Below are 14,804 nucleotides of genomic sequence, written 5' to 3'. Positions count from 1 at the left end.
GAGGTTTCCGTGTCGTTTCCTTCGGTGGCTCTTGGTGCAGAGCCACCACAGGCGAGGAAGGTGAACATGTTTTTCAAAGGGTTTGGTTAATTTTGATAAAGTGCAGTGAAAAAACGAACTGCACCAGCTGACAATGTAACAAATGTCACAACTTTGGTTCCCAGTCGAACCAAGACCGGACTGTCAGGCGTGAAAACACCGTAGGGTGCTTATTTAAATCAGTATCTAATTACGCTTCATCTTTATAAGGTTGTGAAGTAAAGCGTAGCCAAAAAAAGCAAAAACAATCAAGCCTCTACAGAACAATCCGGCCCGCCTGAACACTTTACCATCCCTCACACAAGGAGATAGCCACACTTTGATTGGCCAGTCACAACAATACCTCTGTGGGTGACTCACTCTCCACTGCATCAGCAGGACATGCAGAGATGTGCGTGTGTGTCTGATTGATATTCCTTGACGCCATGAGGAGGGAGATTTCCCTGTGAAACGCAGGATTCCACCCCCACTACCACCAAAGGCTCTGCATCCGACTGCTGGACGCCGCCTTCATTTCGTCCTTCACTTTTATTGCAAAAAAATAAAAAATACAGCCGGCTGCTTACGTTGATGTGAGATCAGTTTTTTTTTCTATGTGTGTTAAAAATGCAGCACAGCTTCTTCTCCCAACAGTAAAGGTGTAAACCAAAAATGTTAGGGTGTCTCCATTATGCTTTTTCTCTGAGATTCAAAAGATTAAATGTGAGGTATTTAACATATTTATGTTATTGTGCAACCCATCAAGCAAAATGTAGGAAAGAAAGTAAGAATTTGGATGCAAGTACCAAATGAAAAGATAATTAAATGTCACTGTCTGAGAGTTTTCCAAAGCAAACATCATTTCTATATTTACTGCTCCAAATTGGTTAGATATTTGGGCATTTCCCTCAGTGGCCCTCACAGCTATGCAGCCGGACTGTCTAAACGAGGAACCACAGTTTGATGAATCTGCATGTCCATCAGCTGCCAGAGGCTGAATTACAGGAACAGGAGATGCAGATCCCTTCTGCAAGTCTGTGCATGTCTGCAGTCAAGGAGTGGCCGCTCGGCAGCATTAAAAAAATAACATGTCCGAGAGCCGCCTTGACCTGTCCGCAGTGGACAGGGTGTGTGCCTGAGGTGTCGGTGCAAACACTCGGCTTCAGTGCGTGTTTACTGTCTTCCACCTTCGCGCCTCTGCGAGTTTCATCGTTACAACACCTTAAATGACGGCTTCTTTCTGGGCGGCATGAATGGACTCCTGTGGATCTTAGCTGAAATTCTTCCCTCCCTACACAATGAGAGATTATGCTGTTGCTAATTTTGGGAAGGATCTCTGTGTGTCACCATAGTGAACCAGTGACTCACCTTTCATAATGACAAAACACTCCAATGTAACACAAAACCCACACACTGATCAACCCTTTCAGATCGTACACCGTGTCGCGTGTTGCAGGCTTTGCTGCGGAAACACAACAGGTAACCCAACCCTGCATACCGAGGATGTCATCACACAAAGAATTGACTGTACTGGACGCTAAAGCCGCACTTGTCCTTTCTCAGAACTGAAACCGATCATTCGGCTCTGTTCCAGGTAACAAGTACTAACGATGAATCGATTAATCGGATATATATAAATTTTTAAAAATCACTGGCACATTCTGCAGATATTTCATTTAGTTACTTAAGCATTTCCATACAATATTAGAAATACATTAAAAGATGCAAATAAACACATTTTTCAATTCCTTTTTTAAATAATAAAATAAAACATTTTGCCCAAAATCCAGGAACATAGTATTCCTTTAGTGAACGCTTGATTATTTATAGATTCAGTGTTTAACTTTTGCATGACCAGTTAATAATTAGATAGCAAAATGTGCTTAATTACTGCTCTGAGTGTGCTGTTCTTTCAGCAAATGGCCGTTTTTTGAGTTTGTACACTCCTGTTAACGATTAATCGATCACTAAATTAGTTGATGGTTATTTCAATAATCGATTAATCGCGATTAATCAGATCAATCGTTTCAGCCCGAGTTCCTGGTGACATTTTAATCGGCTGGGAGGTCGACCGAAGACGCGATCGCACAAAATTACAGACATGCAGTCAAGCGTGTCAGAATTAAAGTTTTTTTTCTCACATTTAAGGCAGATGTGCACATCCAAGTACAGAAACACCTCACAAAAAAAGGAAGGAGTGAAACAGCATGACAGTTAATTAGCGACATCAGTAAACCTCTGAATTGCAGAGCTCTTTAATAACATCTCTCCTCTCTGTGTGCAGCACATCTTATTTAGAGCTAATCCTGTATTAGCATGGTGTTATTTCTAATAAAAACAAATATAATCACAGTAAGAAAGGGATTGAGCCTCTCAGGTTTATGCTTAATTGTTTCTGACTGAGCGCAGTCTGAACAACATCATTAATAATGCATGTATGATAATATTATATATTACGGCTTTATTCTTAAATATTTAAATCCAACCCCAAGTACCTGTTGTCTAAGGCTGTTTTTTTTTTTAATGATTAGTATTAAGGTGCCGGTTGTTGTTGAACTGTCTGTGACTTTCTCAGCATTAGCTCTCAACAAGAGCTAATGTTCTCATCACAGTCTGCTGTGTTCCCATACAGTTTGCAGTTATTTATTTCATCTGCTTGGTTTGATGTCGAGTTAAAAGGGAGTAAGAAACGGTTGATTCTTTTTCAGCAACAGAAGAAGCTCCGTGCTTTCATTTCATTCTTTGCTTTTGAGTAAAACAGCAAAGTGCAGCTCAAGTTCAAAACGAGAATATATAGACACAGAATACACAGCCAAAGAGGAACATTATTGAAGATTTGTTTTAAAAACCGCTTAACATGCAGCGGGACGCCTGTGGGCCGTTTTTCCGTTGTATTTTCTGGGGGTGAGGGTTAAGGGGTTAAAAGGAGTGTTTTTTTGGTTTCTTTTTTTCTTTTTTTTCAGTTTGAGAGAATACAACATTAAATCACACATCCACATCAGACCTGAAGTAAATTCAAGTTGCTGTAGACTCATGTGGATCAAACCCACTCTCAGTGTTTTTCCTCAGAAAAACAGAAATCACGCTCATGTTTATTGCGCACATTGCAAAGCTGGTAAAACTTAAAGGGGTTAACGAAGCTAATGAAAAGCCTGAAGGATATGTAGGTCCAGGCCAAAACATCCAAAAGTTTAATTTACCCAGTGGTGTTCAACATAAACTATTTCTGAGAGGCATCCAGAGCCAGTGTAAACAGAGCTGGTCAGCGGTCCTTCCACTCGAACTGGAGACCTGAAAATGTTTCTTTCGCTTTCAGACCACACAATCACACCTTTGTGTTTAAATCCAGTAAATAGATGATGAGTTTCCCAGCATGGTTTTGCATGTTTTACATTTTTCTCTTCCCGGGCACAAAGAGCAGAAAACCTGTTCGAAACGTGTCGTTCTGTTGCAGTCGTCGGTCTCTACGGAGGCTTGACATTGACACAAATCATCCAGATAACCTTTAGCTGGTAGTTTCCGGTGCTCTGCAGCTTCTCTCGCTTCTGTCTTGCGAGTTCTCAAGAAAAGGAGTGGCGGCCTTGTTTCCCCGTCTAATGGTTTTGAAGGACTGCTGTGGGAGGGTGCAGCACATAACTCCGGTGTGAGTAGGACACCTGAGCCACTGTGAGAGACTGAAACTTCTCACACATTCCCGTGCATCACGTTTCCTCGTCGTGGATTTCCCCTGCGCCCCCTGCCCTGCATGCCGGAGCCCCAAACGTTTCTGCATTCCTGACATTTTCTGATCCCCGGTTATTCTCCAGGAATCCCTTCCAGCTCACATTTCAACAACGCCGCCTAACCAGAGCGTTGCGTCCCATCGTGATAAATCCCATATGCAGCACAGTTTCTATGAAATGAGCAGCTAATTCCTGCAGAAGCTGGCGTGCTAAGCCAACCCTTTTGTTTTATTGAGTGTCGCAGGCACTCTGATGACTCATCTCTGCAGCTGCGGCGAATGTTTCCACTATACCTGGTCGACGCGAGAGCTGCATCTGGGGAGAATTACACGGCCCGGCTGGCTGGAGCAAACAGGGGCCTGGTCTTTTGCGCGTTGCTTGCGTCCAAACACGGCAAGCAGTCTGGTACGAATGAAGAGAGTCGGTAGGTTTATCCGACCATGAACAAACAAAAATGAGCAATGTAGGAACTTGCTGGGAACACCAGGGGTGCTTATTATTTTTGAACCATTTTCTGTCGCAGAGCGGCTGAGCGCAGAGAGAGGAGTTTTTCTATTCCTGCTTGTTACTGCAGCAACTGCAGGGACAGACAACCTAACGACAAGCCCAACATGTGGCGATTTGCATGCTGGCCTTACGATGGCAATGATGGAAACAGATCAGCAACACAAATGGACCGCACGTGTCCGATTGCGAGCAATCCGATTGATCTGCTGATGTCACATGGCTGCAGAAGAGGAGAAAATTTGTCACACAGTTGATGCTCCCAAACGCTTGGCCGCTGACTTTTGCTTCAGATTTGCATGGTTGTCTTCCACATTTGTTTGCACTTGAAAGTGCAAGCAAGGTCAAATCCGAATGAAAGTCTGCGAAAGACCTGGTTGTGTATTTATTCCTTCATCCGCAGGACGCGGGTTGATCAACAAGAGGCGAAGGGGAGGAAGTCGACTGAGGCGGCGTGCCAATCGTCACCCAACAGCTGCCCCCTTTGGAGACATGGCCTAATAAAATGACCAGAGACGGAGACACACAGCCACACTGCTGTGATGTCAATGCATCATCAGGTCATCGCTCTATTCTTATCACAGCAGGGGAGGGAGGCGGGAGGGGTGGGGTGGCGTAAAGGCCGGTGAACAACACTGCAGTGAAATCACCCGGCTTTGGGAATCAATAGCGGAGAAGATTAACACTCGACGCCGTGCGAGAGGAAGAAGGAGGAAGTCGCAGGTGGTTCGTTCTTCTCCTATCGTTTCCTCTCATGTCACATTCGGCCTTTGCTTCTGCAAGTGACAACAAGGCAACAGCAGCTGCCAAACTGCTGAGAGAGAGAGGGAGAGAGAGAGAAGGGGGCAGAGAGGTAACTAGGGATACTGTTGAGGCCAAGAGACAAAATAGGAGTGGCAGTGACCGGCCAAAACAGCTGATCGAGCAACGGTAGTTTGACGTCCCACTTAAAAAGGACAGAGAGACTTCTTTGTGATACTAAACATCTCTAACTGACACATATCACCTAAAATGTTGGTCATGTGATGCACCATGGCCAATGTAGCCTTCTTGGTGTCTTCTTTCATGTTCTTGAAGTGCTTTGCCTTTTGTTTTGGTTGTTGTCTTGTTGGCTTTGGCCTTGTCTCCACATTGTCCACAAAAATATAATGTGAATCAGTCATTTTGCAAAGGAATCTATAAATTTATGCGGATATTTTTATCCATCATGGCCAAAATAGGACTGCCTGGGCATGCTGATAATGAGGTTAGCCCGACGGGGCTAACGCTGTGCTTGATTTGTTTTGGAAGTTGGAACAAGGAACTAGGAGTGACTTCACTTCCAAATTAGTTGCAGAACAACTAATTAGATTTTTTTAAAATCCCTAATTTAATGAGGTTATAGTGCTTTGACGTCCTTACACCTAAATTGTGTCCGCAATTTTCACAATGTTTTAATGCCTGGCAGCCATGTTGGATGTTTAGTTTGACAACTGACCCCCCCAAGTCATAATTGCAGCTTCAGGAGTTGTGTTTTCTAACTCGGTAACCAAAAATAACCCAAATATTTAAAGCACTTTTCAATGCATTCTGCTGGTGTTTATTTATGCACCATCAACCTAGAAATACTCAGGAAACAACTGTGGTATTTTTGCACTAGTTAAAATGTAAAAAATTTCTAACCTCGCCTGCATCTGAGCGTGTCCAGTTGGCTGGCGGCTAGCTGCTAAGGCTACGTGTGGCTAATCGGTTAAGCTCAGTTTTGAATTGGTCAGTTCTAGGAACTGTGGATACAACTTTAGATTTCTGTGTGCGAAAATACTTACAAGCAGATTTTCTGCCAACCAGCTCACTGCACATGCAGGGAAACAAAATGGGATACAACCAGGAACAAAATGGCTTTATAGACTGGACGTTTATAGCATCTGTGCAAGCCACACTGATGAACTTGTATGCTACATGCACCTGTGACGAGAACTAGAAGAGGTTTTTATTATTTATAAATAAAAAAGGGCTTCAGGTTGTTGGGTTTTAGTGTGGTGTTGAGAGTTTTCAGGTTTAAACTACTGAACAGATCTACACTCAGGATCTTCTGCTGAATTCAAGTTGCTATGGGCAACATCGTTGTTGTTTCCGGTATAGCATAGCATTTTTTGAATGGAAAATACAGGAAATGGCAGGGCAGGGGTGATAGTTTTTTCCTGTTAATTTGACATTTTTCACCACACACCGCTCACTTTTTGTTTCTTACATCAACACCCTTTGTTCTTTGGCCTATTAAATAACGGTGTGCTTCACCTCCTCCTGCTAGTAGCGTGCGTTCGGATTCTTCACACAGACAACTGCGACACGTTGGGATGTGTGTGCCGAGCCGAGGTCATTAGTCTCACATGGTGGCTGTGGCCTCATTTCTCACAGGTCTCTAGCTGGCTGCGGCAGACTGACACCCTGTCAAGACCGGGGCAGAGTCAATGTGTGTCTGTGTGTGTGTGTGCTGGTATCGTGTTTCAGACAAGGTGGGTTTGCCACGCAGGGACGACGGCAGCGCACTCTGTCCGTGAGCCGTTTCCAGCCCAGGCCCCTGATTAAGCTGCCTCACCCACTGTACATCTAGCCATGCTGACCCCAATAACCGTCTCCATGCTAAACCAGGGAGGTATAATTATCATGCCAGCTTCCATTATGAGAGATAATTCAACTCATTAACTTTTCTAGTTTGCCTCAAAGCGCTTGGACACAATAAGCACAGTATGCTATCAGGAGGGGGGAAAAAAATGTTCTCTCAGATTTCTCCGTGTTCCTCACTAAAGGAGTCAAACTCCCCCCTCCATGGAAGGTAACACCATCCAGGTGAAACCCCCTCTCCTTTCCTCCATTAACCTTCCATACCCTCTGCACCCTTGGGCCTGTCCTCTCCACAGCTGTGTGAGACACAGTTACTTCAGATAGCCTCTGCCCCAGGGCCACACACCACACACACACACACACACGCACACACACACACACGCACACACACACACACGCACACACACAAACCATATTTCAGCAGCAGAGCCGATTTAGGTCTGGTGCTCTGAAGGGCCTGATCGGCTGGCTGGGGCCACAACCCTCCGGGCTCAACAAAGCGCCCCTCCGCTCTGACTTGACGCACAGCTTTGAGCACATCGACCTCTCGGCACCTGAGAGCTGAGACGTTGCCTTTTTGGGCCTGGAAGGACATATGTGCTCGGTAGAGGTGAGCACACGCCTCGTCCGTTTCTGTTGTGCAAGCTGCTTTTGGAAGCATCTGTGTTTCCAAATTGCACTGCAGAGGCTGGGCTCACCGCAGGGTATTTTCCTTGTGTTGTTCCTGAGTGTGTAAACACGGGGTTAACACAACACATGGCAAAATAATAATAATAATAATAATAAAAACATTCAGGTCAGCGCTGCTAGGGAGAGATTATTGAGAATTTTTTTAATTATTATTATTATTGATATTTTTACAACCCTCGGATCATAGATTTCACTGTATTTTGTGGGGATTTTACATGATAGACCAGCACAAAGTGGTGTGTAATTATGAAGTGTTAAAAATATAATGCACGCTTCTTAATATTTTATTTTGAAACCCTTTACCAACCACTTTGAAGCAAAGTGGTGGGAGCATCATGCTAAGGAGACTAAACTTTTTTTGTCTTTATCAAAGTTGATGGGATTACCATCTGCAACAAATAACAGTATCCACATCATTATTTGGCACCATGTTTAATTCCTAATAGGAAGTCATGGTTGCTTTAACGCAATCTGATTGGTGGACATAGGTTTTAGTGCTGCGTTATGCTGCCCCCTAGGTGTTTGGCATGTTTAAAACAAAGCTCATTTGCGCATGTTTCTGTGGAAGAAAGGTTTTCTGAAGTCGATCCTGTGTGTACCGTATAATTCTTTCAATCAATGTGGCAGAAATATAAATTTTTATAAAGACCTGGCTACGGACATACAAGATCTCAGTGTCATGTGCTCAATAAATCACGCAGATTTATTCAGAGTTGTTTTTTCTGGCTATGTTGTGATGTAGGAACAAGAATGTCGCAGCAGGTCTAAGAAGCAACAGCCCTGTTTGGTCAAGATGGTATTTCCTGCAGCAACTTGCCATTGACCTTGACATAAAGAAATTTTATTGAAGTCTGAAGAAAACCCAAAGAAGATTGTAAAAAAAAAAAAAAAACTTCTTCCTTGAGCTCGTTAAGTGATTCTTACTCAGCTGTTAGCTTAGTCTGTGACTTGCGGTGTGTGGTCAGTTTGACCTGGCAGCAGCGAATGAGTAACAACCGCCGCGGAGAGACAACGCCCACCGCCTGCAAAACACCTACGTCTGCAGTTTGCGTTCCCAGGTGGAGCCGAGCTGCCGGGCCAGAGAGGATGGAGGAAAGGCAGAACCAGCCAGGTGCTCACAGAGGCGGGGATTGTTCCCACTGGAGAAGGAAGCTGGGGGTGGGGAACGCCGGATGTGCAAAATGTAAACATCCATGTCCACACATCGAGCTGAGACTCTCTCGTTTCCAGAACCAGCATTACGTCACCCTCCAAACCTCTTCTTCACACCTAAGTTCGGGGTCTGCACCCACCCGGCTCTCACAGCTCGAGGCCCCGGCAAGCACAATTCCTCACTCTGGTGTGAGAAAAGGGTCACCTGGATATCAGGGGCCAAGTGGAGTCCAGAGCAAACAGACAGGACCCAGTCACGGTGTGACTCTATGCCACTGGCTTTATGAGGGCCTTTCATGGACTTTAAAGGTATAGGGGATAAATCAGATGTCTCTGCAAGTCAACAAACACAAGTGTGTTTGAGTCTCTGCAAATGTGGTTCTGTGCTCAGCAGACAGAACAAGCCAATGAAAACAAAACACCCTTCATAATTTCTGGTTTCTCCCATACAAACGCAGAGTCTGCAGCAGGCACACAGCGGACAGAAAACTTTCTGCAACTCAGGGCAATTACCACAAATTCACATGAGGAGTCGGAGGCACAAAATACACAAAGGATCAAGTAAAACCAGATTACTGTAGGTGTAAATGAGATTTAGAGGGTTAACAAGTGCCTAATTCAGTGAAAACACTTTACTTTTCCTGCTGGATATTTTCGTCCCTAACCCGCCGTTCAACCAGAGTGAGCTCAGGGACACAGCGTGAAGTGGAGGGAAACACTGGACCGTATTCTTTCCCTGCCTCAACTCTAAACCTGCCCGCTTGTCCTCAATGGCACTTTGTGTGCGGAGAGGCGGTCGGCGTTTGGACGAGCCTGAGCACACAGGCAGAGACAAGACGAGGTCCTGTCCTCCAATAAGAGGGCTTTGGACGGTATCTCCTTAAAAGATGGATTTATTTCGGGGTTCGGAATGGCACAGGAAGCCCTGCCCCAAACCGGAGTCGTCAGACTCTGGAAGCGCGCATACTGGAGCTGTGTTTTCCTCCCTGCCGCACTGACGCTGCCGGGAGGAAACGCTTCCACCGCAAGTCTGTCGCTTGAGTCACGATGGGATACAGTGGTATAAGAGCAAAAAACACAAATGGCTTCATTTTCAGTCCACCGCATACTTCTAGAGGTCATCTGAGGCCGACATGTGCGTCATAGGAGTCTTGAAATCGCGAATGTTTTGTGCATTTTGGAGATTTAGACAACGGCTCTGACCCGCTTAAATTCAACGGTCAGAACTTCAACAATCCAACCTTTTTTTCTGAACAGTGAATGCATCACACCTTGCTAGCATGTCAACACCACTCTTCAGTGTGGAAGTTGTTCCTGAGTGAACAACTTTCATTCAGGAATGAAGGAGCATTTTTAGCATCAGTGGGATATTTAGAAATGAAAGAACGTTATTTAAAAGAAAATGTGTTTTTATGGAAAACTGAGACATGTCTGCCGTTCTTCATTCATTCAAGTTGGCTGGACGGAGTGTAAAGACTCCATTTTATTCATCACATTTAATTTTTAACCTCAGTCACAGATCAAAGACTGAAAAATGAATTTGGAAATGTTAAGGAAATATTACCTTCTTTGGGGAATATGTACAGAAATTGGTGTTTTAGCTATGCTAGCTGCACTAGCATAGCATTTGGTCGTTCTTTTAGCTTTGTCCTATGTTTATCATTGGTCTTAAAGTGAATTTTAAATGTCAAATTCTAATTGTTGCATCTCTGGTAAAAACGTTTTTCTTTAAAACGTCTGTAAAGTTAGTGTCCAACAAATTTATCTGAGTTTCCGTTTAAAAAAAAAAAAAAAGGGAAAACGTAGCTGCTGGATCTGTGTTAATACACATTTAATTTTTATAGGCTGAGATCAAAGCCAAAGATTTGCAGTTCAACCACTTGTTGTTCATTGTCCCATTCTTTTAAAATGACACTACTGCGGTAATTACAGTAATCGCATAGATATGCGTTCAGGAGCGGAGCTGCCTTTTTTTTTCTTCTCATGTGTAATTAAGGGATTAAAGGAGAATTACCTGTTTGCAACAAGCCGGCTCCACTGTCGGATACCTCATAGTGCCGCTGGATGTCGAGCAGAACGCCTGCACACGGGAACAAGAAGAAAACATAAGTGTTGTTTCGAGGCGTAATGAGACACTTAATCACAACCACTGAAGTTGATCAGACTAGCAGCACAATCCTGTCAGGCTTTATGGAAGTGTTTTGTGACTCTTGACAGCTAAGAACTTTACCAAGAGGCTGTCATCCAACTATAATCCATGAAGAGGAATGGATTTTTTTCTTTTGTGCTGCAGGCTGCCATACAGCGCTGAGCTTAAAAAAGACCTACCAGTAAAGTCTATGCTTCACGGTGCTTAAGAACATTTATCTACGTGAAGTAATACGTGTAAAATCTCCTATTTAGAGTAGAAGAAATCCCATTTTTCTCTCCTTACCCACACCTCTGGAAAAATGAAGAGCCCACTGCTCTGAACCCCATTGAAAACCTCCTGGTTTTTCCACCAAGTATTGATTTCTGAGTTAGAACATTAGTATTGTTGTTTCTAAACGAATATGAACTTGTTTTCTTTGGATTGTTTGAGGTCTGAAAGCACTGCATCAAATACTAGAGGCATGTTGTCAGCACTTCATAGAATTAAAAAAAAACACACAAAAAGTAAAATCAGACAAACTGATCATTTAAGTTGTCTCTTAATTTTTTCCAGAGCTGTATTTGCATTCTAACTTTCTTGGTGCTGCTATACCTCCAAACTGGAAAAAGTCCACATGCGATTGGCTGTTGCCACTTAAATTTACCAAAAAACGAGACACCATTCCACTACCCATCCCGACATGTTTGATTTCGGAGAGCTGCACATCAGTAAAGCCCTTTAATAGTCAATTGATGCACAATTAACAGGAGCCATGTTCTCTATAAATGTCTTGAAAAGAAGCTAAAACAGCCGTTACCCAGATCCAAGAAGGATGGATTAGCAGTGAAGCCCAGTCTGCCTCCCTGGCTGCCTCACAGCTAACCAAACCACTTCAACACAGTAACGGTACTGTGGCTAACGGATAAATTATTAAGTAACATCTTGGGAGGTAATACACTTGTGAAAAATTGTGACGGACGAGAGAAAAAGACTGTAAACAAATAGCACCTTTATTTAAAGCTATTCTCTAAGGTTCTGTACCGCGTCAAATTCCATCAGTTTATAGTGAAAATATTCTCGTGCATAAAATTCTGTAACTTCATTTACCAGTATCAGGTTAGCCTAGCTGCCCGGCGTTTTCTCTAACAGGAAAATATCAAAGAACTAGTCAAAATACACAGCAGGCGAGATGTCGTTGTATAGTGGCCGAGTGGGTGCCGAATGCAATATGCAGTAAACTCGCAAATGGGAGCAGCAAAGACGTAGAATCGATTTTTGAGAATTTATAGGAGTAGGATTGCGATTCTCTATAGCATAGATTCTTTATCTGCACCTCTCCTACCGCGTCAATGCACTCATTTGTCACCAAAATGACAAATGACACTACCGCGTTAAATAAGGCGATGCAGGAGCTATTTACAGTATGCACGACATTGAAATGAATTGCTGATAAATAGTGACGTTTGGTATATCACTGCTACTAAATGATCTGTTGAATTTCACCAAAAACAAATCATAGAAAAATTTGTGCATATCCAACGTTTCCCCTTTTAGTAAAAAGCTCTAAACATACAAGCTGTTACATTTGAACGTTTTGAACTGCTAAACCACTTTTTCTGCCATAAAGTCTCCCAACACACACGCACACGCGCACGCACACGCGCACACACACACACACACATGCGCACACACACACACTTTCTACATCATTAAACTCTCTCTGACTCATGTAAACAACTCAGGAGAGCAGGACAAGTTTTCTAAAATGTTTTCAATTTCATTTGATGACCGTGAAACAGACTGCATGCAGTTCGTGGATCTGGTGGCACACAAACATGCAGAAGTAATTAAACATCACACTGGCATGACAGAAACCATCGAGGCCTTTGAAGACATTTTAGTCCTTTTACTGTAACCCAAGATTCAAAAAAAAAAAATCCGCACCAATGTTTTAATGAAGCGACCGGCACCCCGCGCTTGGCAAACTCTCGGGGCAGGATGCAGATGAAAAGTGCCGAATATCTGCACATCACAGCATTACGACTTGTTTGTGTTGATTACAGCCATGAGGGGGGACAAAAAAGAATCTCATAAAGTTTTTTTTAACACGTCATAAACATCTGAAGATCCCAATCAGGAAGGAGATAAGATCAGAGCTAGAGAAGATTCCTTTATGGCCACCATGAAATTTAAAGCGTCAGTAAACAAGAAGCAGCAAGTCAAACAAATGTTGCTCCTCATGAGAGTACCAGCTTGAAAGTTTTATATATATATATATATATATATATATATATATATATATATTTTTTTTTTTTTTTTTTTTTTATCAGGATAATAAGCAAGCGAGAGCACTATCTAAGTTGTACATTCCAGCAGTCCAAACAAAGAGTGATGTGCCTGGCAGTGCAACGGCTTTGGGATTGCAACACGGCTCATGAAAATGGATGAAAAAAAATATATAAATAACACGCTGAAAAGCTTCTCTCCTGTGCACACACCATCACCAAGCAAACCCCGGTAGCTGCAGTCCACCTGGATCTCTGGAAAGACTTTCTGTCCTTCATTATCTCAGGAGAGGGGCAAAGAGCGAGAAAGGGTCCACTTTATCAACAGGAACGGAAAGTCAGCCGACTACAACCTGCCAACCTGACAACGGAGGGAGGCGGTGGAAAGCAGGTTGCAGGTGCACATACCAGTGATCTGAGTCAGACCACCGGCTTCACATTCCTACGGTGCAGGAAGCACATTTCAGGTTTACAGTAAGAAAATCTTTCTGTTGTTTGTCTTTCGCGATAGCTCGCCTTAAGTTTGCTCATCGTTTCGGGTTTCAGTGGAACACGTCATTCGCTGCTAATCTGACGGCAACTTCGCTGTTTCTGAGGTGTGGCGTCTGCTGAAAAGACGAGGCGTAATGACCCAGAAGGAGTTAAATGTGACTTTTAATGCTTCCTGAAGAGTTAGTTTTTAGGAAAAACTGCACCGTTCTAAAGACGAATTAATATGAATTCAAGTGAAGTCGAGTATCCAATACAGTGCGCTCAGTGAATCTACTTACTGAAGTACACAAACTTTCGATAACATTCTAATGAAACGCACATGTGGGTTTTCCAGCACCGTTCTTATGCTGGAAAACCCACAAGAACAGTCGAGCCATTACAAGCAACAAATAAAACATGTTTTTTGGCAAACGTGAGGGCAATCCCCAACATGTGTGACCAAGTACTTCGCTCATGATTCCTGATGTTATGATGCGACTGCAAAAAGAATGCCTTGATGAAACAATAAACACATTAAAGCTGGGGTAAAAATTACTAAAAAGATACCAGCTACCCAGTATTTTACTGACAAATGTCTGCATGGCTTCACCGACACACTCCCTGCAGACACAGTAGCTGCAACAGGGACTCTGTCCACCCTGTCAAACAGCAGCGAATGTGTAAAACTGCAGCTGTACAGTAATTAGCCTTGACTGTTAGCCCACCTCCCCGCCCTACTACTGCTACAGACACACACACACACACACACACACACTCTCATACATCTGCTGTGATGAGGATTCCTACACCAGATGGTGGAGCGTCCCTCCTGGACACGGTGTGCGTTCGTCTGAGCCACACCCGGCTAGTTCTTACAGCACAATTACCAGGCAATTACTCAAAAAAAATAACACACAGCAGAGTCAACACAGCAGGCGGCGTGTTCCTAAACAAGACACCGAGTGCAGATCTGGAATTGTTGACTGAAACTGAGCAGAGCGGCTACAACCACTAAACCACCTCAACCCCAAAAGAGCGGCGGCCGTTAACATGAGAAGGACAAAAACCGTGAGAGTAACTGTTGAGCAATTGATAAAAAACCCCCCCGATAAAAACAGAGATGGAAGACAGATCAAAGCCGTCCTGTGTGTTGCATGAGTTTCAAGTGCAACGAGCCGTGCAGTGAAGTGAGTTAATCTGTGGGGGATTTCAGAGAAGCAGCAGAGA

The 14,804-nt window shown here is 43.6% G+C and overlaps 1 protein-coding gene across 10 annotated transcripts in view; it reads right to left on the bottom strand.

Moving 5' to 3' along the window:
- The window catches only part of spns2 (SPNS lysolipid transporter 2, sphingosine-1-phosphate), a 78,905-nt gene that overhangs the window by 42,626 nt on the left and 21,475 nt on the right, over positions 1 to 14,804 (bottom strand). For all 10 annotated transcript variants that reach the window (XM_081615148.1, XM_081615140.1, XM_081615143.1 and 7 more), the window contains one exon: positions 10,705 to 10,770. In XM_081615148.1, coding sequence (XP_081471274.1) covers positions 10,705 to 10,770 — 66 coding nt within the window. The remainder of the gene's footprint in view (positions 1 to 10,704; positions 10,771 to 14,804) is intronic.

This window comes from Poecilia reticulata, chromosome 14, assembly GCF_904066995.2.
Source record: "Poecilia reticulata chromosome 14, P_reticulata-male-v2, whole genome shotgun sequence".
NCBI classification, from domain to species: domain Eukaryota; kingdom Metazoa; phylum Chordata; class Actinopteri; order Cyprinodontiformes; family Poeciliidae; genus Poecilia; species Poecilia reticulata.
This window is presented reverse-complemented; position numbering and strand designations above follow the sequence as displayed.